The sequence below is a fragment of the Antechinus flavipes genome, chromosome 5 (assembly GCF_016432865.1).
Source record: "Antechinus flavipes isolate AdamAnt ecotype Samford, QLD, Australia chromosome 5, AdamAnt_v2, whole genome shotgun sequence".
Taxonomy (NCBI): Eukaryota; Metazoa; Chordata; class Mammalia; order Dasyuromorphia; family Dasyuridae; genus Antechinus; species Antechinus flavipes.
Window position 1 is genome coordinate 92,522,307 of NC_067402.1, and position 27,763 is coordinate 92,550,069.

A 27,763-nucleotide genomic window follows, 5' to 3' on the forward strand; every position below is an offset into this window, starting at 1 on the left:
TTAAGCAGTTTTAACATGCACCTGGAAATCCTTTTGTTTTTCCATTACTAATTTGCTCAGTAAATCCTTCATTCAGAAATAGGGTAAAAATAAAGGTCAGCCTAGTTTCTCTGCAAAGGATCATAAATTACATATAAGTGGGATCCAAACTAATGGGATTTTACTGTACTTTAAAACTGATAGTAGTGTGAGACTGATATAACAGGAGATCCTACTTTTATTAACTCTACTGTAATTACCATATCAGTTTTAAACAAATTATTCCTCTAAGATATGCTAGATGCTTTGCTTAAAGTATGAGTATAAACTTGGATGACAATCTATTTGTTTATAGCTTTATATTTTAAAAAATACTTTCACAGGTAAAGACTCTACCTATGATTTCATTTAATGAAACAATTTAGGGAAACTCCCAGTGAGAAAACTCCTTTTACCCAAGCCTATCTGCAAGTATTCTGTAACTTGTCCTCTTAGAGGGGAGAGCTGGAAAGCTGAGAACTTAGGTATGCTACCCAAATTCATAGAGCCAGGTGGCTTTCTGGGACCCAGGCCTTCTGGCCTCCCAGACTGATTGTCTAATCAGTACACAATGCTGCCTCTATTCATAGACACAATCTTTATTTTATTCCTACCCCACCTCTCTGAGATAGAAAGGAATTATTCTCCATTACACAGAAGAGAATACTAAGGCCAGGGGAGATCGCCTAGACCAAACAGCTATCCCAATTCCTAATCCAATGCTCCTTCATATTGTTTCGGGATTTCTACAGTCTCAGCCAAGCATAGACAGAGAGAGAGGAGAGTAGCAGCTTTTACCTAGCGACATTAAGGTTTTGTAGTTCTCCTTCACGAGGTTATTGTAAAGCTCTTTCTGCCACTCGTCCAAATTCTTCCACTCGTCCTCAGAGAAGTAAACGGCTATATCGACAAAAGTCACAGGCACCTGAAAAGACAAGTGTCCCAACTCAGTATCTCTGGGAATTACTGCCCTCCCACTTTCTGGTAGAACCAAGTCCACAACTCCGTGGTGAGAACCACATAACATAGCTCTTTCCCATCTTTCCATCTTTATTTCCCAAGGCGTATCTTCTATCCAGCCAGCATCCCTCTCTCTCACCCATCTGGCATCTGTGACTTTGTTCACCTTGCCAGGAAAAATATCCATCTTATTTGTTTTTCCATTTAAAGAAATCCTAGTCATCCTTTACAGCCCACCTCAAGTCTCTTCTACAAGAACCTCCCAAACTACTGCAATCCACACTGAACTCTAATCTGCAATAGCAATTACTTCCCATATTACTCATTTTAATTGATCAGCAAGCCTTTGATAAGGGCTATAGTGCAAAGTGCAAGGGTTATAAAGAAAACAAATAGTTCCTGCCCTCAAGGAGCACACATTCAAATGGAGAAGACATGTAAATATCTGTCTGTACAAGATAAATGAAACAGAAGAGAAAGGAAACCTGAATTAGGATGGCACTAGCTATGAGGAGAGGAGGAAGATGAAGTGGGGATAGTAGTACCAAGTCTTGAAGGAAGCCAAGGAAACTAACCAACAGAGCAACCCAAATAATGGGCCGGAGTCCAGGCACAATGATAGGTAGACTGGTATAGTTGGATCACAGTTTGTGAAGGGCAGTGAGGTGTGAGAAGGCTGGACGGGTAGGAAGGGGCCAGGTTACAAGGAACTTTAAATATCAACAGAGGCTTTTATATTTGATCGCAGAGGAACAGGGAGCCACTGAGGCTCAGCAGGCTGGGGGTGGTGCGGAGAAGGTGAAAACTAGCTTGGCAGCTGAGGCAGGGGACGGATTGAAAGAGGGTGAGCCTTGAGGCAGGGACAATATTTAGAAGGCTCCTGAAGCAGTCCAGATGAGAAAGGATGACAAACAGAATGAGGGTTGTGAATGGAGGAGTGACAAGGTGAGAACTAGAACCTTTGAGAGTTGTGTAGGAAGAAATCAGATTTGACAATTTCTGGGCCAGTGAGAATCTGAGGAATGAAGGATAACACCATGGCAGCAAGCGTGGGTGACCAGGGAGGGGAAGTGCCCTCAGCAGTAACAAGGAAGTCTGAAAGAAGGAATGTTTAGGGGGAATGAGAGATGTAGGCATGTCTAATTAGCTTTTTGTGTATTAGGTAGCTACCTAATACACCTATAGGGTTCTTACTAGAACATGGAAAACGATACACACTTATTTATATATTTTTACATATATATAAAAGAAATATCAATTTCATATACATTTCTCATTTTTTTCTATTCTTTGTTCATGTTTGTTCAATTCATAATAGTAAAAAAACTTAACAAAAATATAACACCTCCCCCCTCACATGTATGGGATCTAACTCTGGAGGCATGCCACTGAAACCTTTGTTGTATTATAAAAGTTAAGAATTCATACATAACAGTGTCCTGAAAATGAGGAATTTACTTTATTCCTCAAATAAGGCAGAATTGGTAGCCAGATCATTAGAAAGGTTTGTGGTAGAACAACAGATATGGGATTGAGAATGTCTTTTTGTCAACCAAATGGAAGAGTGGTGTCCCTCTGGTTTTGGTTTATCAATGACTAGATGGAAAGGAGGAACCAACCAGTCTATGACATTACCTGTTCCATGGTGTCTTCTTTAGTAATTGTTTAGTATTTCTAAATGCTATTTCTCAATTGTTTAGTAATTCGAAATCACGAAATGCTGTACTTAAAAAAATAACTGCCACATTGAAATCTAACTTTTATTTCACAAAGAACTATAAGAATGTGTACTGAGAACTGCTTGAGGAAAGGAAGGTCTTTTTTGAGCTAGCAGTGGGGATTTTGCAGTCACTTGTACATTTATTAAGTGACATGTCTGTTCTAGGGATGTGCTATGATTGAATCAGTTCCAAATGGCTTAAAAGAGTAGATTGTTAATTTATCCGTGTAAACATTTATACCTTTGACACTGGGAAATGCTACAAAATCAGGGTTTGATTTATTGTTTATTGCTTATCTAGACTTAAGAAAATGATGGAGAAAATGTTAACAATGCAAATTAAACTTAAAAGTATGTCCTGTGAACATCTCTTCTCATCCCTTGCCTAAGGGTTGATTATTAAACATTTACCAGCATAACACTGTGCCTCTGGCAAATTTGGCTAAAAAATAACAGTAGATTGTTTCTCTTCCACATAACTTTAACAGCCTTCACTTCTACTTAGAGATCAAGGCCATATGGTATGAATTCTTATAATTTTTCTTGTGCTCCTTGCCTCCTATTTTAGAGAACTAAATGCCTTTCCCTCCTTTTCAAGGCTAATTCCTTTTCCTGTGCCCTTAATTTTCACCTCCTTCAGGATCTTAGTCCATCAGTTTCTTTTCCCTTATCCCCTTCAGTCTTTCTCTTTCAACTTGCTCCCTCTTCTCTGCCTATAAACATGATTAGGTTGTCCTATCCTGGAAAAAAAAGAAAAAAAAAACTTTCCTTTGATCTTTTTACCACCTTTGAACTTTCATCTTTACTTTTACAGTAAGATTTTTTAAAAAATGTATAATTTTATCTCTATTTCCTAATAACCTACTTGTTCTTTAGTCAAATAAAATCTAGGTTCCTTTCATCCAATTCATTCTGCTCTCTGGCACCAAATTAAACTTCCTAAAATACAGTTCTGATAAAATGTCTCCTTTACCAGAGGTGTCAAATGTGTCCATAGCCATGTGGTCCACTCCCAAGTTCTGTCCAAGTCAGATTAAAATGTAATTGGGAAAAATGTAACAGAGTAAAAATACAAGAAAATACAGATAATATTACATTTTAGAACTAAGTAAATATGTGGGCCATAGGGAAATAGGTATAGTTAGCTGGCACCTCCCCCCATTTCTATTTGTGTTTGATACCATTGTCCCACCTCATCTCCTCAAAGTCTCAATATATACCTGTTGTTTAAAGAATAAAATAAACCTCAATCAACTTTTCTTGTCTCCCAGTACTTCTCTTCACATATGCTATGTACAACCAAAGTGGAATATCTGTCAATAGCAAAGGACACCCAGCTACTTAGAACAGAGGAGTCTGCCCTTTATTCACACATACAACATAATAGGGATCAATGGGAGGTTCTAAAACTATGGAGTATCATGATAAAATCATACATATTGTTTGCCTGTCTCCCCCTACCATTTATGGTTCACAGCATACCTTAGGGACCTCGCCTTTACTGCCTGGGGGGAGGCGGAGGACCCAGAAGTTCCTGTTTCTCAGCAAATTCTCCATGTTTTCCAGTCTCCTTTGCAGAAGACCATACTCCTGGAGTAGGGTGCCCAGCATGGCCCATTTGCTCTCCATGTGGTTCCCAAACTCCACTGCTGTCTTCTCACAATCAGCAAGCTTTTTCTCTGCCGTCCCTGTCCGCCCCTCCAAGTTCAGCAGCTGACTGGCCTGGGCATCCACCTTCCTCTCCACAGCCTGAATGGCAGCCACCACAGTCCAGAGGGAGATCTCAGCTGTGGGCAGCTGGGGCTCCCTCATCATTCGGTCAGGGTAAACAGGTGCCCTCTCTGGGAAGGTAGGAAACTGAAAGGGCATTGGACGCCTGGTGTCCATGTCCCATTCTTGAGCCTGATGACAAAGAAAGAAAAAAGTTAGATGAGGATGATGATCTTTCTGAAAGGCAAGAGACTGGTTTAAGCAAAAGTCTTTAAACAGGAGTTGGCCATTCAGCATTGGATGCTTTTCAACAGCATCACAACCTTCTCCTTGCCTACAAAAGATAGCTTCCATCACTCAAAGAATTTCTCACACTCCTTGCTTCCTATAAGTTGATTCAAAATTTCTAACACCTTTAGTTTTGACAGAGTCAATTTTATCAACACCACCCACCCCTGGGAAAGAGAGAACATTAGTTCACCAACTTGACAAGTCATTTTTAAAACAATGCAGACCTTCAGCCTAGAACATCAACTATCATTGTCTTTGAGTAGGATGTCACATTCCTTAAAGGCTGCACATAAATAACACTGATATTTATCTAATATTTTATAATACTTTTTAAAGTACATATAGATCAATGTACCTTTTCACATGTGCCAATGTGTATGTGAACAATGATGTGGAGAGTTGTGATGAGAGCACAGTGAGTAGACTACCTTAAGGGTAGCAAAAGAAGACTAAATTACTTTGAGCATATTTTCTTAAGCAAAGCAAGGGATATATATGTGATACATTTTAGAAAGTTTTTTTTCCAAAATGTTAAAGAAATTAAACCACCCCCATTCCCAACCTACCCCTCACTCCCAGGCTTTTTTGGTTCTTTAAATTTGGTGCTTAGATTATCTGAAAAACTCACTAATTCAAGTAGGCAATTTTCTTCAGGTAAGTGCATACACATGCAAGCTTATATACTTATATACCAATACTAAGTCTTTTGTAAGACTAAAAGGTCTGTTAATACCTAGAAAGATTTCATCCCATCCTGACCCTATTTTAGTTCCTTAAGGTGATTCAGTTTGTACTCTGTTGGGGAGGGAGTGAAGGAGGAAAGAAGAGAGGGAGAAAGGGAGGGAAGGAAGGGAGAGAGGGAGGAAAAGAAGTAAAGAAGGAATGGAAGGCATGAAGGAGGGATGAAAGAAGGAAGGAAGGAAGGAAGGAAGAGAAAGGAGGGAAGAAAAAAAGGGAAGGAAGGGAGGGAGGGAGGGGAGGGGAAAAGAAGAAGGAAGGAAGGAGGGGAAAGGAAGGAAAAAGGGAAGGAGAGAGGAAGGAAGAAAGGAGGGAAAAAGGAAAGGAAGAAAGGGAGGGAAGGAAGGAAGAGAAAGGAGGGGAAGAAAAAAAGGGAAGGAAGGAGGGGAAGAAAAGGAGGGAGGCAGAGAAGGAGGGGAAAGAAGAAAGGAAGGAAGAGAAGGAAGGAAAGAAGGAAGGAAGGAAGGAAGGAAGGAAGGAAGGAAGGAAGGAAGGAAGGAAGGAAGGAAGGAAGGAAGGAAGGAAGGAAGGAAAGAAAGAAAGAAGAGGTAAGGAAAGGAAGAAGAGGAAAGGAGGGAGAGAGGAAGGGAAAGCAAGGAGGGAGGAGAAGAAAGGGAGGGAGAGAAGGAGGGGAAAGGGAGGGAAGAAGGAAAAGATGAAGGGAGGGGAGGGAAGACTCCTGGGCAGGGTCTGGGGCAGGGCAGGGTGCTGGAGCAACCCGACCACATCCCGGCCAGGCCTGGGGCTTCCGGAAGTAGGACCCAGTGGCCCTTGCTCAGGTGCGGCCAGCAGAGAGGGCAGAGCCCCCAGCCCAAATTGTTGGCCGCCAGCCCTTAGTAGCTCACACCCGGGCAAGGTGGGCCCTGCCTGGCGGGAGAGGCGGGGCCTGCTCTGAAGGACCAAAGGCCTCCTACTCTGGTGCCAGCCTCTTCCTCTCGCCGGGCCTCAGTTTCCTGTTCTGTCGAAAAAGGGGTGGGGGCCCTCTTTCGGGCCCGGCGGGGAGCTGGCGGCTGCGGTTTCCCCACCCCCCGGCTGAAGAGGGGAGCGGCTGAGAAGCTTCCCTCGGCCCCCACTCTCAGACGCTGGCCTAGGGCTGGGGGGAAGGGGGGGGGCGGTCCGCACCTGCATGGGAGGAATGCCCTCGGCCATCTCCCCTGCTCGCGGCGCGCCGGGCTCCTGGGGGCAGACCTCGTCGGGGGGCAGCGCCTGGGCCCAGCTCCAGCTCGCGCTGTCCAGTCCCAGGCCCTGGATGGCCAGCTGCTGGGGCTGCGGCCGTGTTGACACAAACTGCATCCTGGGAGTCCTGTTCCCCTCTCAGGCCGGCCAGCGAAGGGAGGAGCGGTTCCCAGCCTCCTTCCCCCTCGCCGAGGCCGGACAGCTCCATCTACAGCCCGTAGGAGCAAACAGTCCCCCTCGGCTCCCCCCCTCCCCGCGGCCCGCGCGCCTGCCTGCCGGGGCTCCCGCGCTGGGCCCCGCCCCTCCTCCTGGGCCTCGGCCCCTGCTTGCAGCGTGGGGATGGGGGCGAGAGCGCACCCCGGGTAGCCCCCCACTTGGGGAATGAGGGAATACACCCCGGAAGTCCCTCATTGTGGGAATAGGGGCTCGGAGATCATTCCCTGGACTCTCCAACGTGAGGGGCGTGAGTCCCCGAGTATACACACCCGGGTCTCCCACGGTGTAGGGACAAGTAGCTCAGAGGGGATATTTGGGGTCCCAAGTCTGAGTATACACAGAAGACTTGCTAGCCCAAAGCGCACACCCTGGGAGGGGGCTGGGAATGCAGAGAGCACAATCCGGGGCTGCTCGGGAACGAGGAGGGGGAGGGCCCACATTTTACATGTTGGGCTCCCCAGCATGGGAACAAGGGGCCCAGAGCACACCTAGGGTCCCCAGTCTCAGAATGTGCCCATCAGGGACATTGGACCATAGTGCACAGTCTGAGTTACTTGGTGGTGGGGGACGGAGGAGAGGGCGCAGCACAGAGCCTGAAGTGCACATCCAACTCTGAGCCCAGCCCATAGGCGGGAGGCCCAGAGCACATCCTCCGAGCAGCGTGGACTGGTGCATTCCCTTGCATTTGTAATTGTGGTCTACTCAGGGTGGATATGGCTGAAGAGATGTGGATGGCGTACTGGGCCTGGAATCAGAAAAACTCAGTTGAGGGTTTAGACTTGCTAAGTGACCCTGGGCAAGCCACCTAACTTCTATTTGTTTCCTTAATTGTAAAATGGGGATAATGACAGCATCTACCTCTCAGGGTTGCTTCCACGATCAAATGTTATATTTGTAAAACATTTAGCTCACACAGTGTACAAGGGGGAGGCTTGCTGGTGGAACAGTTTGAGGCGTAGTGAGACTTTGTGCCTTCCCTAAATCATAGCCTGAACAGGGTTACTTTCTCAGTGTCTGGGGAAAACCAATTCATCTTTGTCATCAAAGAGCTCTCTATAACTACTTCTTTTCATAAGATGGTTAGATGAGAAAATGAGAAAGGTTTAATATAAATTAATTTCCAGTGACATGGTAGTATTAGACCCAGAATCAGGAAAACTGAAATCTATATTCTGCCTTAGGTGCTTATTAGCTGCTTAAGATACTTACTAGACCCTGAGCAAGTGACTTATGTGACTCAGTTTCTTCACCTGTAAAATAGATATTAAAAGTTTCCTGCTCCCAGAGTTGTTGTGAGAGTAAAATGAGGCAAAGCACCTTGCAAATATAAATTGCTAGATAAATGATAGTTATTATTACTCCCAGAAACAGTTCAGACAATGGGTCAGGACATGGGTATGAACATTTAAACAACCTATTGCCGTCTTTCCTGTGCTAAGATTATGTCACCAATAGGCTATTAACTTTGAGATACTTTCTAGTTGTGAGTAATCTCAAAGGGTAGCTAGATAGGGATTCAAATGAAGTCTAAGATCACTAAGGAGGGCAAAGTTAACTGACCCATTTCAAGGATTATCTCAGGGCATGCTTGAACCACTGAATTATCCCCTCTATTATGGCCCATCCCTTTTTGGCATAGGCTGCCTCTGCTCCAGACCCATCACTTATTTTTTTCCGAAAAATTCTATCCCCCATCCCTATATTGGATCCTTACCCTTTGCTTGTGAGATCAGAGATGGGAAACCAGACATTCTCCTTCCAATCAATCTATGAATTTTTCTTTGTTATTAAACTGTCCTGGAGTATTAAGAAAATAGGACCCCAATAATTTTCCACATCAGTGAGATGGAATCACTGAGCTGGGGAAGCTGAGTATGCCAAAATCTAGGAGTATTATGTCTGTAGAACCACAACTTACCCCTTCAGTCTCTAGTACATAATTAATACTTTGTTTTTTGGATCCTCCTCTCATGATCTGCTGACCATTGTATTCAAGATTTGCCAAATTCCCTTGTTATATCCTTCTTCTGTCATATATTAACCTTAAATCTCCCCTTCTTTGGGTTAAAACAAATCAAAATAGAAGCCTATTGCTATGAATTACTGGCCTGGCTGACTTTTGTGAATAATTCTTAGAAATCCCTAAACCAAGAAAATGGGGTACAGACTGGAACACTCTCCTAATAGATGGAACCCAGAACTGAATAAAATACTCCAGGTATGGTCTAATAGGGCAAAATAAGTAAAATAGTCATCTTCTTTGTTTTGGATATTCTATTAATGCAACTTTTTAATAGCCTTTTTCTTTTAATAACAATTAAGTCGTCTTGTTGATATCTATGCAACTCAATTCCTTCAGGTCTTCTTTTTTGGAAGTAAATTAGGTTTCCTTCTCTGTCTTCTGGAAATTGTTTGAACGTAAATAATCCATATTACATTGATCTCTTTGGATTCTGCCCATTGTCCCCAACTGTCATGAAACCTTTTTTTTTTTTTTAAATAAAGTTTTCAATTCATTGTTTTTACTAACCTAAGATGTCCAGGGGGAAAAAAAAAATCCTAGTCTGAAATTTCTTTGTGGCCTGAAAGTAAACTTGGTTTCCTGAAGACCATGCTAGGATACTGCAAACTCTAGCAGGTTCTATCAAGCTGTAAAGTCTTTAAATATGATCCAGACTGTGTCTTCTAAGGATCAGTAGGTTGGCTATTGGGTGATGAATTCTTTGACCATGGCAATTTGTGAAACAAAAAAGTATAACATAAAAGATAGAGGGTGCTAAGAATTATAGTTTTTAGGTCATCCATAAACATTACTTTAATTGTTGATACTCTAAATGTGAGATCATGTCCAATGACCAACAAGTTGACATATTACCAAAAAAATAAAATATAATCAGTTTTGACATTCTCACTATAAGTGAAAAATGAGATGAGTAGTAGTTAAATGGAAATTCTTTTTGAAGAGGCAAATAAAGGAACTGGTAAAAATTGGTTTTATTTTTCATCCAAAGGCCACAAAAACAACATATAATGGAATACACCTTGTCATCTCGTGTCAAGTCAACAAAAAGAGCAGTAGAGATACCTGATGATTGTTAAGTTGGAGACTGCAAATTAACCATGAAGAAATACATCAGAAATAGCATAAAGGACATAAAAGTGATGGCCAAAAAACAATAGGTCAGTTACATAGCAAGAGTGAGGGATAACAAAGAGATAGGCTGTATTACCATTGATACCCACATGTCAAGAAATCTAGAGCAAAGCTTTAAACACGTTAAATGGATCCACTATGGAGAATTTATGGAGGAACAAGAAAAAGGGTCACACAAGTATGAGTTGTAGATACATTGTGACTTGTACCACTGGAGGAAGTACTTATCTCGATGAGTATAAACATCAAAGAATAAATAATTCTGCTTTATTTCTGATTTCTTAAGTGGGAAAAAAGACCTCCTGTATCCATGCTTCATTAAGATAAATTACTCTTTGATATCTTAATCGGAAGGCCTGTGTTGTACCTATTTTTGTATCCCTGGCACTTAGTATGATGTCTTACACAGAATAGGCATTTAATAAATATTGGATTTAATAGAAGTTTATCTGGAAGAGATCTATGAACTTATGTCACTTGGTTAATTGGGTTGAACAGGCACATTGCAAATGAAGCAAGCATCTAAAGATACCAGAGATCTTGACAATAAACTGGGGGAAAAAGGAGGCACAGGATGATAATGGCAGATTTAGAATTTTGCAAAGGACCATTTATCTTTTGTTAAAAGTACTTTTCCACTCACCTGATTTCAGGATTGGTTCTCTTTCGATGAACCTCTTTATTTACACTTATTAAAAAAAACTCAATAAACAAAACCTGTTGTTTCTTATAGACCAAGTTTTCTTATTTCTACTAATAGCAGTTTTGAAAAATGATCATTTTTTTCTATTTTGCTGAGACAATTTTGATTCTCCCCTTTATATTTTATTTTCAAGGAACTATGACTTTATATTATTAGCTATCTTTTGTATGACTTGATTTTGTTTTGGGTTTTGAATGTCTATCGTTCCTTTACAGGTTCTATGAGGCACAGGTATTTGGGTGACAAGCCCATATAAGCTCCAAGAATTGTTCTGAGATGGACCCCAAGAATGTTATGGAAAAATTTTTAAATTTACCAGGAACAAAAGAGGACTTCTCAGCCGGGGTCAGTGCCTCTGAATACTATCTGGCTAATCTCATAATGGCTGTTCAGGTGAAGGAGTTAGCAGTTTTAAAACAAAACTGGGAGAGGCTTGAGCTAAAAAAGCACAATGGCCTCATGAACTTACATCTTTGCATGCAGAACTCATATATTTGTAGAGGATGCCATTTGTTAGTAATTGTCCAGAGCCTGTGGCACATTCTTTTGAATGTACTCAATGGTGGCAAATTTCCATTGTTTGAAAGTAGATTTTTATATTTGGAAACAGACGTCATCAGACTGTTCAATTCTGATGAGTCAGAAAAAGCTGGTCAAAAGTGTTCTTTGGGAGGAGGAGGGAGGAGACCGGAAGAGAAATCATGCTTATAAAGAGACTAGTTTTCTTCTGTTTTAGCCTTTAGACCCAACTCCAGTAGGATAATTGCAACAATCTTTTGTCATACTCAACTCTCCCCCTCCAGGATGTCCCCATCCCCTTCCATTCCTGCCCTGGAATTATGTTGGGGCCTACCAGCTGGGCACAGTGGGGACCTAGGGGCAGGACAACTCCTTCCCTCCAAGTGACCCACATCTTTCTGGTGCTGAGGGCTTTTGTGCCCCTCTGAACACCTAAGTGAAAAGTCCTAACTGGGAGCTTTATTATTCACTCAAGCAAGCCGCCTCTAGGGAGGCAGGTTTGGAATAGGCTCTAAGAATCCAGGATGAATCTGCTACACTATTGCTTGGGAGGTTAGTACACCTAACAGAGCTAATGGCACCATAAGCCATTCTGGGACAGGAATTCCAAGCCTGATTCGGACAATGGCTACAATTCCAGAAGACATTCAAAAGGTACCTACTTTTAATATGGTGCAACTTATTGGACTAAAATCCCAACATATTTAAACAAAATCTTATTTCAAGTCATATTTCTACATGTTAAACACCTTTTCTTGAAGAACATCAATGATATCAAACATTAAGGAAATATTAGGTCTCATTTGATAGAAAAGTCACCAAGACTAGGGAAGATTATTTGCTGACTTTTGTCTGCCTGCAACTTACGAAATGTTTCCTATAAAGCCAGTTTATAAGAATGTCATTTGGAAAAACATTTTGATCCTACAAGCTCATATAACCATTATTCACATATCAGGCTGGTTAGTACCATCTGGAGGAGCCATTTTTATGCCCATATCTGCTGCCTCCAATCCAAATTCCTGAAGGAGAGCAGGAAATACTACTTTGCTAAAGCACCATTCAATTTGCCTTACTTCCAACTCAGAGCCCTGGAGTTCCTGCTAGGATCTAATAATGCCTTATTTATGAGAGAGGTCAAAGACCCTTCACTTTTGCATATATCCCACCCACATGCTCCCTAATCCAGTCAAGCAATCCAACTTGAATCTATGCTTTTACTTTTTTTTTTGGCTTTCTTTCCCTTTTGTCTTCTGTGCCACAAAACATCCTTTAACTCCTTTCCAGATTAAATTCTGATTTCCCCTAAAATTTGAAAGATTTTTTTTTAACATTCTAAAAACATTGAGAGGAAACCAAGCTGATATGTTCTTGTTTATTTTACATCTAGCACAGAATTTAATTAGTACATTTTTATCCAGTTAGGTTTCTCTTTTATGGATAATTGTATAAGTATCTTGCTTTCTTAGTTTATATGCTGCACAAAAGCTAGCTTTTAAACTGGAAGTACATAATGCCTTTTACAACATCATTCGTGTGTTTAATATTTAATTTACTCTTATGCCCTCATCATGGTAGTCTGAAACTGGTTATATCCTTATGTCCCATGTGATAAGGTTAACTTGAGTTGGTCTACAACTCAGGTTAAAACCTATACCTATCACAAAGTCCCTATCCTACTAATATTCAAATAACTAACAGACTTACCACTAGAAAAGGTAAATAAACTAGAAGGAAAATACCAAGATTTCTGAGTCAGAAGCCAGACGAAGGTTTAGTGTGGTATAGAGCAATGCATTTGGATTTAGAGCCAATAATCATTAAGCACCTACTACATGCCAGGTACTATGATAAGGTCTGGGAATACAAACAACAGCAAAAGATACATAATAATAATAATTTTAAAAGTCTAATGAGGAACACATGTAAACAACTATGTACAAACAAAATATATACAGGAAAAACAAGTAATTTCTAAGGGAAGGAAGGCACTAACATTAAGGGAGATTGGGAAAGGCTTCTCACAGGTGGGATTTTAGCTGAGATTGAAATGAAATCAGAGGATGCAGAGATTAGGAGGGAAAAAATTCTAGATGTAAAGGACAACCAGTAAAAATGCACAGAACAGGGAGATGGGAGTGTTAGTTACAGGAACTGCTAGGAGGCCAGTCATGAGATCATAAAGTACATGGTGGATAGGAAAGAGTAAGGTGCTGAAAAGATAGGAAGGGGCCAGGTTATGTATGAAAGGCCTTAAAAGTTTATATTTGCTTACAGAGCTAGTTCATAGAGAGTCCCTATAATTCACTGAATGGGCTGTGTGACATGGTCAGATCTGAGCTTTAAGAACACCAATTTGATTGCTGAATGGAGAGAGGCTTGAAGGAGACCAACTAACAGGCTATTACGTGTTTAGGTATGAGGTGATGAGGTGATGAGGGCCTGCAATGGAGTAGCAGCAGTATTAAATAAAGGAGGAATGCTGCAAAGGTAGAATCCACAAGACTTGGCAATTGATTGAAGATGGGGATGAGAGTGTTATGTCAAGGATGACCCCAAGATGTAAGCCTGGGTGACTGGGGAAATGGTAATGGCCTCAACAGTAATAAAGAATTTAGGAAGGGAGGAGGTTTGGAGAAAAGACAATGGGTTCAATTTTAGATAAATTTAAGATATCTATGAGATATCCAGTTCAAGATAATCATTAGACAACTAGAGATGTAAAGATGGAGATAAGCAGAGAGAAATATCTACACTGCTAAATCTACAGGAGCAGATGAGATCATCAAATAATGTAGAGGAAGAAAAAGGCCTGGGACAGAGCTTTGGGAGGTTATTCTGGTATGGGGATGTGAACTGGAGGTAGATCCACTGGAGTGAAGTCAGGTAAGATAGGTAAGTCAGCAGAAACCTAGAGAAAAGATTAGCAAAGAGAAGAAGGTGGTCAACAACTTTAAAGGTTGCAAAAATCAAGGAAGATGAGGGTTTTAAGAAGGCTATTAAATGTATCAATTAAAGAGATTATTTGGGGAATGGCTGAACAAATTATGGTACATGAACATGAAGGAATATTGTGCTATAACAAATAAGTAACTGGATTCAAAATTATATGAACTGATACAAAGTGAGCAGAACCTAGAAAATAAATTATATAGTAAGGCAACATTTTAAAGATAATTCCAAAAGACTTAGTAACTCTCATCAACACAATGACCAACCAGTTTCAAAAGTTCACAATAAACCATGCTATTCACTCCAGAAATAGAACTGACAAGAGTGCAGAATGAAGAATATTTTCTTCTAAGGCTAATATGGATGCTTGTTTAGCATCTCTATACACATTTGTAATAGGTATCATTTTTCTTGCCTTCTTAATGAGTGGGGAAGGGAGAAAATTTGGAACTAAAAATAAGGCAAAACTGAATTTAAAAATTAAGTGCTAAAATCATTTAAAATGTTATAGATAGCAATTTCAGTTGAATGATGAAGCTGAAATGTAGTCAGCAAAAAGCAGGGATCCTCAAAGTATGGCCCGCGGCAGCTGAGGACATTTATCCCCCTCACCCAGGGCTATGAAGTTTATTTAAAGGCCCACAAAACAAAGTTTTTGTTTTTACTATAGTCCAGCCCTCCAATAGTCTGAGGGACAGTGAACTGGCCCCCTATTTATTTTATTTTATTTTTTTATTTAATAATAACTTTATATTGACAGAATCCATGCCAGGGTAATTTTTTACAACATTATCCCTTGCACTACTGGCCCCCTATTTAAAAAGTTTGAGGACCCCTGGAACTTTAGAGGAAAGGAAATGGAGGAACTTGAGTTTAGCCACAAGAGGGAGAAAAGATCTAAGAAGATAGCTAGTGGGGATAAATAAAACAAGTGAGGGTTTTTGTTTGTTTTTTTTTTTTTGAGGATGAGAAAGACTATTATATGTTTGTGGGTAGAAGGGAAGTGGCCAGAAGACTGAAAAAGTGACAATAAGTGAAAGAGTGGATAATCTGTTGAAGAAGATGAGATGGAATAGAATTACTCCTAAAAGGGTTTGCCTTAGCAAGAAGGGACACCTTTTCATGGTAGACAAGAGTGGAAAAATGGCAGAATACATCTGTTTGTGAGATGAGAGTGCTGGCACAGAGCCTCAATGTTTTCAGTTCAAATGATAGAACCTGGATCCAAATTTTAGTTTTGCTACTTAAAACCTGTGTGATTTTAAATGTCATTTCACACCTTTCTGAGCCTCAATGTTTTGGTTTGGATTTTTTTGGTTTTTGTCCATCTATAAAGGGGTCAGATTAGATGATTTCTAAAATCTCTTCTAGTTTTAGATCCCCAAAGAGAATCACAAACAGTAAATTGATTGTAATTGACTTGAACATCTATACTTTAATCTTACCTTACACTTACCTGATGCTATATTTTCCAAAGCATTTTTTGCTTATTTCATTTAACAATGTCTATATCTCTAAGTTATTGTGAAGATAAAATAAGAATTCAGATAAAACTACTTTGAAGACTGGAAAGCTTATGCAGAATCATATAATTCTGGCCTTCAAAGTCTTGTACAATTCCATCATTTTACAGGTCATGATGCAAAGGGCCAGAAAAGTGGTGATTTATAAAAAAAGCCACACAGCTGTACAAGTAGCAGCATGGATAATCTGACCCCTTCTCCAACTCTCCCAGTCTTCTCTGATCCTCTTTATGGTTTTTCCCATTCTAATCACTAAATCAGTATTTAAAGAATGCTATATAGCAAGTTTTGTGCCAGGCATTATGGCAGATACAAGAGATTTGGAAAACAAATTCCTTTTCTTGGGAAACATATGGCTGGTATTCACTTTACAGACTTTATCAACAGCATGTTCCCCCTTTTTCCCCTTCACACACCCACTTGGGGTGAGTTCATGAAAGGGGAACTTAGCATGTAGAATCTCCTTCTCCTAATGCACATTAACATTTCATCCATGTCATAGTCTTAAGAGTTGGGTTGGGATACACAGAAGTCAGATCTTGCCTAGTCACAACCAATACCTAACCAATACCAAAGGCAAGTCTAGAACCTAAGGTCTTCCTGATTCCTGTTAAATGCTTCTATATTTACTACTCTACATTTTGTCCCTACTGATTTTTATCACAAAATAAAAACTCAAAGCATGAAATTTTACCAAAACTCCTATGATTTTATTTGAACTGCTTACTCAACAGTCATTCAGAACACCCTGATCTCGTTTCTGGTCTGCCCCTCTGCTTCTGGCAGGCACTTGATGTTTGCATTCTCTGATGGGAATTTGGTTTTTCTTTTTGTATTCATGAATATATCTAGTTGTTTGGAAGGTTCTTTCTAAAACCAAGGTTGACATATATTGTGATATGAAGTCTATTTTTATTTATGTCCACTGAAAGAAAAACTAGAGTAAAGAGGAGCATTTGTGAAAGGACAATCTAAAGCACATTGCTCCAATGATACTTCAGGAAACAGAACTCTTCATGTTCAGGTCACAAAAACTGCTAAGACAAAAAAATTGCTCTTTTCACCAACACCTATGAGCAAATAGGCTGTTCTAATCTAGAAACATGCTGAGGAAGAGTGCAGATAAAACTTGACAAGTAACCCACCAGAACCCTAAGATCACCAGGGAATTTTTCCTGGTCACTTATTCATTGCCTTAAGGTCATCTTTAAATACTGCAGACAGACTTCTGGATTGACTTTTACTGATTCAGCCAGTCTCCTCATTCTGCAGAGGTTGAAGAACAAACTCATGACTTATCTTTATAATGTATGAAGACTGTGGGAGCAAAAACTTTGATCCCCTAATCACAGAGATTTTAAGGATTCCTTTTATTAAGACCAAAATCTTAGATGATAATATGTTATGGAGGTTTCTGCTGTTACTCCAGGGCCTACAATAAGGTATCCCCAATATTGGGGCAACAATTTTTCTTGCTATATAACAAATTAATTACAGGCTGATCGTTCACCAATGTTCACCAATTTTCAAATAGATTAACTATCATTCCACAAAAAACAATGAAAATACACAACAAAGAGTAAGTCTTGTTTATTCTGATGTTCTTAATAAACCAATTGAATTAATTAGTGAAAAAAGCTACCACTTGGCAACTGACAATTACAATGGTTGAAAATGGCCAAGGGGATAGATGACATCCTGTGTGGACTGAAAGGGAAGATGGGATGGTGAATAGTGGAGACAAGTTAGTCTATTTGTTAAATTTCTCTCCTACAAATGAAGACTACTCAAAGAATCCAAGGTGAGATAGGGTTGCCTGGATCTAGAACCAGTGGTTAGGGTTCATTACCTTTGTATCTTAAAGCACCTTTTCAAACTGCAGTCTAACAGCCTGGTCCTTATGAGGGACTTGAAAGGTCTATGTGGAAATTGCCCCCCCAGATACTTTTCTACTTATTATGAGATTAGCCCTTTTCCTAACATTTTGATTATCCACATTCTTATCTTCAAAAACAAACTTTTAAAAAAATTGCCAACCTGTGGTTCTTTTCCTAATTAAGGAGTGGGAAAGTAGACAAAATAATCATGAGTCCATGTTAAGTTCTCAGCTTGTGTCAGTGCTCAGAGTCTGATACCTGCTGAACTACTGTGGCTTCTTCCTGGAAAATCTGTATGACTGACTATGCCTCATAAAATCAAAATATCTCAGATCTGGAAGGTCATTTAATAATTGTACAGAGAAGGAAAATGAGACAGAGAGGGGATTTGCCTAAAATCACAAAGCTACTTCATGGCAGAACTCAGATGTCCCAAGCTCATATCCAATACTCTTTCCATTACATATTCCATAGTCTTTCTGCTCAGAATGATTATTATTCCTGCTAGTCAAGGAAAATACCTTTCCTCAAACCAGCTACAGGCAATTATGCCATCTGGGTGAGAGCTGAGTTTAGAATGTGAGGGGAAGACATGTCCTTCTCACTCAAACCACCAAGTAAAGATCCTGTCATTGAATACCATGCACCAATGTATTCTCTATGAGAAGAGAGTACTTGGTGAGAGAAGCTGTGAGCCTCCTTCCTTTTGGCTGATGCTAACAACCCCTCCTGCCAATGTGCAGGGCTGCAGCTTAGGTAAAAGAGCACCACTCATGTCTCCCACAGATTTTCAGTTTTTAAGAAAGTACATGTAACTCTAGTAGATGTGGGGCAAGCTTCAGCCAGAAGTCTCTCCTTGACTGCTGCCCTATTCAAGTCTGCCCACAAAGAGGCTGAAAAATAATTAAATGGGGTTTTGGTAGGAAGGAGAACATGCCACCCGACAATCACATTCTTCTGCATTTCTGTAGAACTCTTACTTCAGGTCTTGTTCCTCATATCAGCTGTCTGACGTGAAATGGACAGGGACTGTTCTTAATTTACAGAAAGCTAAATTAGGGTCCACAGCAGGAAGTAAATGGCCCAAACTCAGTGAAGAATAAAACCAGGTGGCTCAGTTGCTCCAGGTGATTGGGAAACCCATACACAATAACTAATAAGCTTGTGCACACAATATCCGGTAGCCCTGAGAGCATGATATGGATGGGATAGATAGATTGTTTATGTACAAGGAAGGGCCAGCTACCAGCTAGGGAGAAATCTTCTTGATCTTACCACGTTCCCAGGGTAGGGCCAAATGAGGATGAATATACACTTCCTCTAATGGTTTGAGCCAGCCACATTACCAAAATGGCTTTGTTTCATTGCTTGTGAAACAAATGTTATGTCTTCAGCTAGTTTGAAAGCTGTGAGTTGTAATCTTTTCTGCTACAACAAATGTCCAAAATATCAGAAAGAGAAAAGCCAACTTATTTCTGCAGACATAGAAAAATGTATACATTAGATGTACTCACATCCAAAGTTGAGGGACTAGTCACAAATCTTGGGCTGTGCCCTTAGAGACATGGCCTGTCATTTACTCCAAAGAATCCTGTTTTTCAGATTTTGGGGTCAGGGACTGAGAATGCTAATATCCAGGAATTTGAAATTTCAGTAAAATCCTGAATACCAGAGAGAGAAGACTGTAAACCAAGCCAGTAAAAAGTTCAAAATCAACTAATTTTCAGTAGGGAACTTCCCAACCTACAAAATCAGATCTCTTACCCTGGGCTGATCCAATATTTAAAGAAAATCACATTGATTAAATCCAAGAAATATTATACCAGGCCAAGTCTTGAGTTGACACGGATGAAGAAAAGGAATCTCCATCATGCTGGGTCTATTTCAGGAAAAATAAGCAGGAGTACAAGTAAGGTGAGTCTAAGCTAGAACCAGGAGGAGAGAGTGCCAACTCCCATTTGGCAGCTCTAGGACAGCACTCCCCTCTAACAATCAACTCACCCATCCAAAAGTTAGGGAGAAGTCTCAGTGTCCCACCAACCTCACGGTACAAGTAAAGTATCAAGTTTTAGAAATTTCCCCATGCTACCTGTCCCTCCCTTGGATTTCAATCTACAAAAAATTTGGATTATCTGCCAGTGATTTACCAATTTCTTGCTTTCAGCCTCTTTGCAACATTATCACCTCTTCAACTCAATAATTTCTTCATAAGGACAGGGTGGGTGGATTTTTTCCAAGCTTCTCCAAATTTTGCAATGTATCTTCATTATTTGCAGTATTGTGAAGTTCCAGACAACCAGGTATGTCCCTAGTTAGATGTACAATGGCCAAAATGCACTGAAGAGCCAATTTAAAATGATCTTGGGCTCCCTGTCTTTGGGATTCTCCAATTGCTGGATAAACAAGAGATGAAGGATTTACAAAACACCCCCTCCACCCCCCTCCCCATACCAGTGGTTGGTTTCTAGGCCATCAGTTCCAATCCCTAAACCCGTGGGCTCAAGCCCAGGTAGGAGGAGGCCAGGGGGATCTGGCGGCTGCCCTGGTACATCTCCATCACCACTGCAACTTCCATCCTGACCTGCTCGCAAATGGTCCTTGAGTGTCTGTTTGTAGCGGAAGCTCTTGCCGCAGCAGGGACAGGGATAGGGCCGCTCACCTGTGTGGATGCGCTGGTGCTTCATTAGGTGGTGCTTACGAATGAAACTCTTGCCACAGTGGGCACAGTGAAAGGGCCGCTCGCCTGTGTGCAGCCGTTGGTGATTCAGCAGGTGCTCCTTACGCATGAAGCTCTTGCCACAGTCGCCACACTGGTAGGGCCGCTCACCCGTATGGATCATTTGGTGGCGGATCAATGCTGAGTGGCCATTGAAATCGATGCCACACTGAGGGCAGGAGAAGGGGCGCTCTTGGGCATGGCCCCGCTGGTGGAGCAGAAGACTAATTTTCAGGCTGAAGCTGCGACCACACTGAGCACAGCGAAATGGCCGCTCACCAGAGTGACCACGTCGGTGGCTGGTGAGCCGAGATTGGTCAGTAAAACGCTTAGGGCATTCCGGACATGGAAAGGGTCGTTCACCGCTATGGACCCGCAGGTGGTAGGTAAGCCGAGAGGGGTGCACAAAACTCTTGGAGCAATGTGGGCAGGTATGGGCCCGCTCAGTTGTGTGCACACGGGCATGATTGCTGAGGTTAGCCTGTTGGGCAAAGCGCTTGGGACACTGGGCACACGCAAAGGGACGCTCACCAGCATGACTACTCTGGTGGTCCATCAGCATTTCCTTCTGGTTAAAATTCTTGCCACAACGACGACAAGGGAAGAGTTGTTGTTGCTCCCCAGATTGGGGAGGAAGGGGAAGATTGCCCAGCTGGGTGAAACTAGGCTGTCCTCCAAGGGGGTCAATGGGATTATTAAGTGGAGGTCCAGAGGACAGTACAGGTTGAGGATGCTGACTCTTAAAAGCTGCATCCTGGAAAGCATCTTTTGTCATTACTGGTGGATTGGCAGAAGTAACCTGGGCATCTGAACACAAAGGGGCTCCAGCAAGCCCTTCAGCTTTGATGGCAAGCTCATCATCTGAAAGAAAGGACTAGGGTTATACAACACAGAAATTGCTTTTTTTTTTTTTTTAAGCAATTCTCACCACAAAATAGTAGCTACATTCCCCCTGGTTTTCACAAATTGCTCTGGCTTTTATTCACTGAGATTGTATAGGGAAGAGATTAGTTCAAAGGAACAGAAACAGTTCGGTGAAGTTCTGAGGTGAGAATCCAGGAATCTAAGATGTTATCTCTACATTATGATATTCCCTGGTTTGAGACAAGGGATAGGAAAAAGCAAAGTTTTAAATTAAATTTTCCTAAGACATTGCTTTAATCATGTCACTTCCCTGCTCCAAAAAACTTTCCCTCACTCCCTTTTGCCTGATGATTTAGCCTCATCCCACTATCTTCATCTGCTCTTCCCCAATATAAATCTTCCAATCTAATAGGGCTTCTCTGCTGTCTTTTCTCCCTCCTTCCCTCCAAGCCCTAATAAAGAATCTCATTCATTTCCATGGTTCTCATAGTGTTCGTTTTGTCTTTGTTTTTTTTTGCTTTGGGGGGGTGTTCCTGTAAAGGCTTAGTTTCTCTGTTGCACAGCACTAGAGGCAGGGCTTAATATCCACTCGATTACTCACCAGTATATGTGCCTTTGTAAATGTCACTTTCTCCAGGGTCCTGTGGACCTTCTACTTGGGGCTCTTCTTCTTGTTTTATCCAGGAGAGAATGTCTGATGTGGAAATGCCTGGCTCTGTTTGTGGAAAAAGAGAAGCAGAAATTTTTGTTTTGTTTTGTTTTTAGTTTCTAGTAAGGATCTGAACAGAATCTTAAACTAAAAACTGGAATTAAACATGCTAATTTAATTTCAAGCAACCCAAATATTCATTTGTAACTAAGCAATAAATAAAACTTTTACTAAATCATCACAGTTTCTGCTTTAGAGATGTCCTAAAGTGATCTAACAATGTGTCTTCTATTTCCACTGAACTTTCATCTTTAAACTGCTTTACTCTTAATTCTTCTTTCACAATAGTCCTTTAATATAGATAAGGCAAAGTCTCTTAACACAACAAAGATAATTTATTAAGTGCATAGCATTATGCTATACATTATGGATATAAAGATAAAAAATGATACAATCCTAGGTCCTCAAGGATTTTATATTATGACAGGAAAAGACACATAAAGAAGTAAATAGAATACAGAATAGAATGTGACAAAGAAAAAGGAAAAATAAATACAAAGTGTTATAAGGAAATTTAAGGATGGAGAGATCACTTCCCAGGGAGTGAAGATAAAGAGTGAAGATAGTGGGGCGCATCATCAAAGTCTTCATGGAAGAGGTATCACTAAAGGAAAAAAAAGTGATTTTTATAAACAGAGGTGAATATCAAGAAAATCCTAAGCATAAGGGATGATCCACATTGATGGAGAGAGGTAGGAGGGAATAAGAGCTTAACTAGTAAGTATAGTGTGCAATGGGAGTGAATCCCATTGGAAAAGCATGCAGTTGTCAGATTTTTGAGGGCTTTAGTTGCCAGGCTAAGTAAGAAGTTTGAATATTACACTATATACAACATGGAGCCCCTGACAGGTTTTTGGCAGGAGAATAATATAATCATATGTATGCATTAGGATGGCTCATTTGGCCATTTTGTGAAGGGAGCACTGGAATGATGGAACCTGTGGGTAGCTAGTATAATTATCAATACCAATGGTGATGAGAATCTATATTAGGATGGTGCCAGTAGGAATGAAGAGAGGTCAGGTCCAAAATGAGACATTAGTAAAGATCACTTAGGTTGAATATAAAAGTTGGTGAAGAGTGAAAAATCAAAGATGACAGTATTTTCAAGCCTGATTGATTGGCAGAATAACAGTGACATTCATGGAATTAGGAAAGTTGAGGGAAAGAGGAAGTTTTGGATAAATGATGATAATTCAGTTTTGGACATGCAGAACTAGAGACGCACAAAAACATTCAAATGGAGAGAATCAAGAGGAAATGTTCAACCAGACATGAGGAGAGATTACAAGCCTATTTGCAAATAAAAATTATTTTACAGAAGTCATAATTAAAGTGACAAGATTACATAAAATCAGTAAAGGAGGTAAGATTAAAAACACCAGAGAAGATAGCTGAAGATAACATTCAGGTGACTGTCAATAAATAAAAAATGAAGAATGAAGAAGAATGGACAGAAAGCAAAATGTTTGGTAAGTCCAAAGGGAAAAAAGTGTTATCAAGGGAACAGTCAACAGTATCAAATTCTGCAGAACACTTAAGAAATATGAGACTAAGAAAAGGTTGCTGGATTTGGCAACGAAGAGCAAGAACAGAAGCCAAACTCCAGAAAACCATGGAGAAGGTTGATCTTGAAAAAGAGAAAAGAATTTTACTCTTTTTTCTAAAAATTTAATAGGGAAGGGGAGGAAACATAAAAGACAACAGTTTGAGGAAGTAGCAGAATCAAGACAAAGTTTTTGGGTTTAAGAGAAGGCTCACTTGAGGGAACATGGTGTAGAGCAGTGATATCAAAATCAGATGCAAAGGGATGCCTGTCAGTTGCATACTGATTTAGAAGACCACAAACTAACCTTATCTGTTCTGTAACATTTTTATTTATTTTGTGAAACATTTCACAATTACATTTTAACCTGGTTCCACAGCTCAAATCTGACTACTGGTGCAGAGGACAGAAAGTAGTTCTCATAGTCAAAAAGATTTGGGTTCAAATGCCACCCTTGATACAAGGTGGCTGAGTGATGCTGGATAAGTCTTTTTAAATAAACAGCTTGTTTTCTTCCCCCTAAATAATAAATTTGATATTGTCTGAATTTTCCCTAGTATCCCTCTCCTTCTTCCTTCCCCTCTTCCAGGTAATCATAACAAAGCTCCAAACCAATATCTCTTCTTTATAAACATGTTTTACAACTTTCACTTTGATTGTTTTGTGGTTATTTCATTTTGGGGGATGTGTGTGTGTGTGTGGTTTTAGTGGGCTCAGCTTACTTCTCTTTGTTTATGTAAATTTTTCCATGTTATTCTGTTTTCAAAATTTGTTTAGCCATTCATTCTCCAATTGATGGGTTGTCTTCTTTACTTTTTTTTTGGCTACCACAAAAAAATGTTATTTTAAATATTCTAGTGTATATGGAACCTTTATTTTTGTCAGTGACCTCTTTGGAGTATAACAAGTCCAGAAGTAGAATTTGGGGTTCAAGGGGATGTACATTTTAGCTACATTTTGTTATTGTTGCATAATCCTAAAATGCTTTGTAGAATGGTTGACTAATTCACACACAGAATTATGAATCTGACCAAGTCCTTTAAAATAAATTCTCTATGTTCTAAGAAATTCTCTAAATGGAACAGAGATTATCTGCACTGGTAAAGGAAATTCTTCAATGAGAGTTTCTCACCTGACAAAAAAAGCAATGAATATGTTTAAAGCAGAGGGAAGAAAGGAGCCATTAGATGGGGAGATATTGAAGATGAGAGGCAATAATAAATGGACCAAGATTTGATAGTAGATAAAAGAGATAGGCTCAAGGACATGAATGGAAAGAGTAAGTTTTGTTGAGGAAGAATAAGTCATGATCCTCTGGGATTACAAGGGAGAAAGAGATGGGTCAGAGAAGCCAAAATGCCTACAATCAAAAATGCCTGTTTAACCCTGCTCAAGGTAAAATCCTAAGGAAGGTCTAGTTTTCTTAAAGCCTTCTGTTAACTTCTAGTCCAATGGGAATATGGAATAGCAGAAAGAGATCTGAACGTGAAACCAATGGACCTGGATTTGAATCTTGCTACTTTCTACCTAAATGACCTTGGGTCACCATTTCTTCTTTGGCTCTCAGCTTCCTAATTTGATGTTCAAGAAGTTGTACTGGATGACCTCAACAACATCACCTAGCTCTAAGAGTCCAGGATTCTTATAGGGGCAAGCGCCGAATTTCTCAGTTTAGTTCTCATCCGACTAAAACCTCACAAATAGCTTTTGTCTTTACTCTTATCATCAATAGGATTCTGTTTTGTCAAGTACCTTTTGAGAAGTACAAACCCATCAAAATGTAATACAGCCTGTCCAAAGGAAAAAGAAAGTAAGACTGAGGCCCAACAGACAATGCTGGGGATAGGGTTAAGAACAAAGGTGTGCTATTATAAAAAGGGGAGAGGAAACAGGAATAGAAAGAAAGGAAAATAGAAGATAGGAAGGAGAGAGAAAGAAGACAGATCAAATAAGATAGATAAAACACTACGAAAATATAAGGGATTAATTTATAGTTAATTTTGCTTAAAGTAAGAACCTGAAAGTTAGGAGATCATAAGATTCTGTTAAATAAGTTTTTTTTTTGCCTTGTACCAACTTTGACCCCTCACTTTCATTCCCCCATATATCATTTCCACTTCTAAAAACATCTCTTGGGGCAACTAGATGGTGCAGTGAATAGAGCACCAGCTCTGAAGTAAGGAGGATCTGAGTTCAAATCTGACCTCGGACATTTAACATTTCCTAGCTGTGTGACCCTGGGCAAGTCACTTAAATCCAATTGCCTCAGCAAAAAATATATATATTTTTTAAACCAAACATCTCTTGAATTAATTTCCTTATCTCTATTTACAAAGTCATCACCCTAATTTAGGTTCTCATCACTTGCCTAGGCTATCAAATAGCCTCTATAATTGATCTTGGCTTCAAATTTTTCTCTACTCAGATCCATTTTTCATGCAAGTACCAGTGTCATTGTCCAAAAAGGGAGATCTATTCATGCCACAAGTTACTAAACAAATTTCAGATATTCCCTATTACTTCCATGATCAAATATGAAATCATAAAGCACTTAAAAGCCCTTCAAAATCTGTACCTCACTTATCTTTCCAGTCAGCCTCACAATACATTACCAAAAGCTCCTTGCCATATCTTTCTCCCACCAAGACACAATATTCTAATCACAATGGCCTTTTTATTCTCATGAATGATACATAATCACCTGCCTCCACACCTGGAATGTGCATCTTCCTCACTTCTGCTTCGAAGAATCCAAACTTTTCTTCAAGGACCAGCTTAAGTATCATTGTCTACACCCCCAAATTATCTTTTCTCTCTTTTGCATATACTAATTTTGTACATGTTGACTCTTTTAACTTATATTATAAGCTTCACAAGGGCAGAGATAGTTTTGCTTTTCTATCTGTATTTCCAGGGCCTACTCAAGTACCTGGCATATAATGCCCATTGATTGAATGATTAAAAATAAAGCAACTTGGTAACTTAAATTAGTGACAAAGTTGAAATTATAAGTCATTCATCTTTAACTGTTAGACTAGCATCAAATCCTGAGAGTGCAAGACAGACTGGAGGAGTGAAAAGATAAGATCTTTTCTATTCACCATCACTGGGTTCTGCAGCCATCTCATTCTCATCTGGTCTTGCTTGGTTCTCTGTATTCTGCTCTGACTCTGGATGAGTTTGAGACAAAACTTCAGGTTGTGTCATGGCATAATCTAGAGAACAAAGGAAAGAGGAAAAAAAAGTAAAAGTTAACAGGGATGAAGATGATATTAATTCTAAACAGATTAAGCTACAGGCATATGGGGCTTATGGAACTAGGGACTTCTTACACAGTCCCTATCCCTATTTCATCTACAAATTAACCAGTTCTTTCCCAAATGGATGGGGGCAGACGGCAGCAGTAGCTCCAGAGCAACCACTGCTACTGTCATATTTTTTTCATGCAATTTCACTTTTATCTTTGTTCCTAGATCATGCTCCTCCCATCTGACATGAGGAAGGAAAGGCTAAGGTAACCATAGCTTTTATACTGATTCCATGTTCATAGGAGGAAAAGGCTGAGAAGGTACCTCTTCTGTGTTTTGGGCCTAGAATCCAAAAAGAGTGAGGATGGGAAGTTGGGAATGGGGCAATGAACAAAACTGCTGAGCTCACTTGAGATGTAAACCACTAATCTGACAGAAGTCAGCTCAGTCTCACCCATTGAGATGAGAGACTCATAGTTGCCCTTCATTATGTTCTTGTAAAGTTCCTTCTGCCATTCTTCTAACTTCTCCCACTCTGGCGTAGAAAAGTAGATGGAGACATCATCAAACGTCACTGGCACCTGAAATCGTAAGCATGTGGGTCTAAGTTCTTCCCTCTACCATTTCATTTGCTTTAAGTTTTTATTAAGAGACTACTATTGGTGATAACACTGTGCTAGTTGCTGAGGAATGACATAAAAGAGAGATGAGATAGCGCTTCTGTATTTCAGAAGTTTACATTTTAATTGGTAAGGTAAGACGTAACTACACAAAATATAACCATATATGTGATTAGGTATTAAAATAAGCAATACAGGTAATGCTAAGATAATTCCAAAAAAATGCAGAGATCAAACTGGACACAAGTGGTCAGGAAAGGACTTTATGATTAGACTAATCTTGAGATTTAGATAGAAGAAGGAACTTTGGGCAGAGATAGATGGGGTAATGTTTCATCATAGGTTCTATCATACAAGTTATCAGCTTTGAATATAGTTAAGACTTTCAAAGTTGTTTTTCTTCATAATATTATTACTCTTGTGGAAATTTTTTCCTAGTTTTACTCACATCACTTTATATCAGTTCATACTACCCAGGATCCTGTGAAATTACACTGTGTGTG

General features: G+C 40.0%; 2 protein-coding genes across 2 annotated transcripts in view; both read right to left on the bottom strand.

Moving 5' to 3' along the window:
- The window catches only part of ZNF282 (zinc finger protein 282), a 27,217-nt gene extending 20,403 nt beyond the window's left edge, over positions 1-6,814 (bottom strand). Inside the window, exons 1-3 of the mRNA XM_052000130.1 lie at positions 6,560-6,814; positions 4,181-4,600; positions 817-943 (exon numbers count right to left, since the gene is read on the bottom strand). Of these exons, the coding sequence (XP_051856090.1) occupies positions 817-943; positions 4,181-4,600; positions 6,560-6,730 (718 nt within the window). The 5' untranslated portion in view covers positions 6,731-6,814. The remainder of the gene's footprint in view (positions 1-816; positions 944-4,180; positions 4,601-6,559) is intronic.
- A 2,985-nt stretch (positions 6,815-9,799) lies between these two features.
- The window catches only part of ZNF398 (zinc finger protein 398), a 34,473-nt gene continuing 16,509 nt past the window's right edge, over positions 9,800-27,763 (bottom strand). Inside the window, exons 3-6 of the mRNA XM_051963236.1 lie at positions 27,095-27,221; positions 26,494-26,607; positions 21,739-21,852; positions 9,800-21,134 (exon numbers count right to left, since the gene is read on the bottom strand). Of these exons, the coding sequence (XP_051819196.1) occupies positions 19,975-21,134; positions 21,739-21,852; positions 26,494-26,607; positions 27,095-27,221 (1,515 nt within the window). The 3' untranslated portion in view covers positions 9,800-19,974. The remainder of the gene's footprint in view (positions 21,135-21,738; positions 21,853-26,493; positions 26,608-27,094; positions 27,222-27,763) is intronic.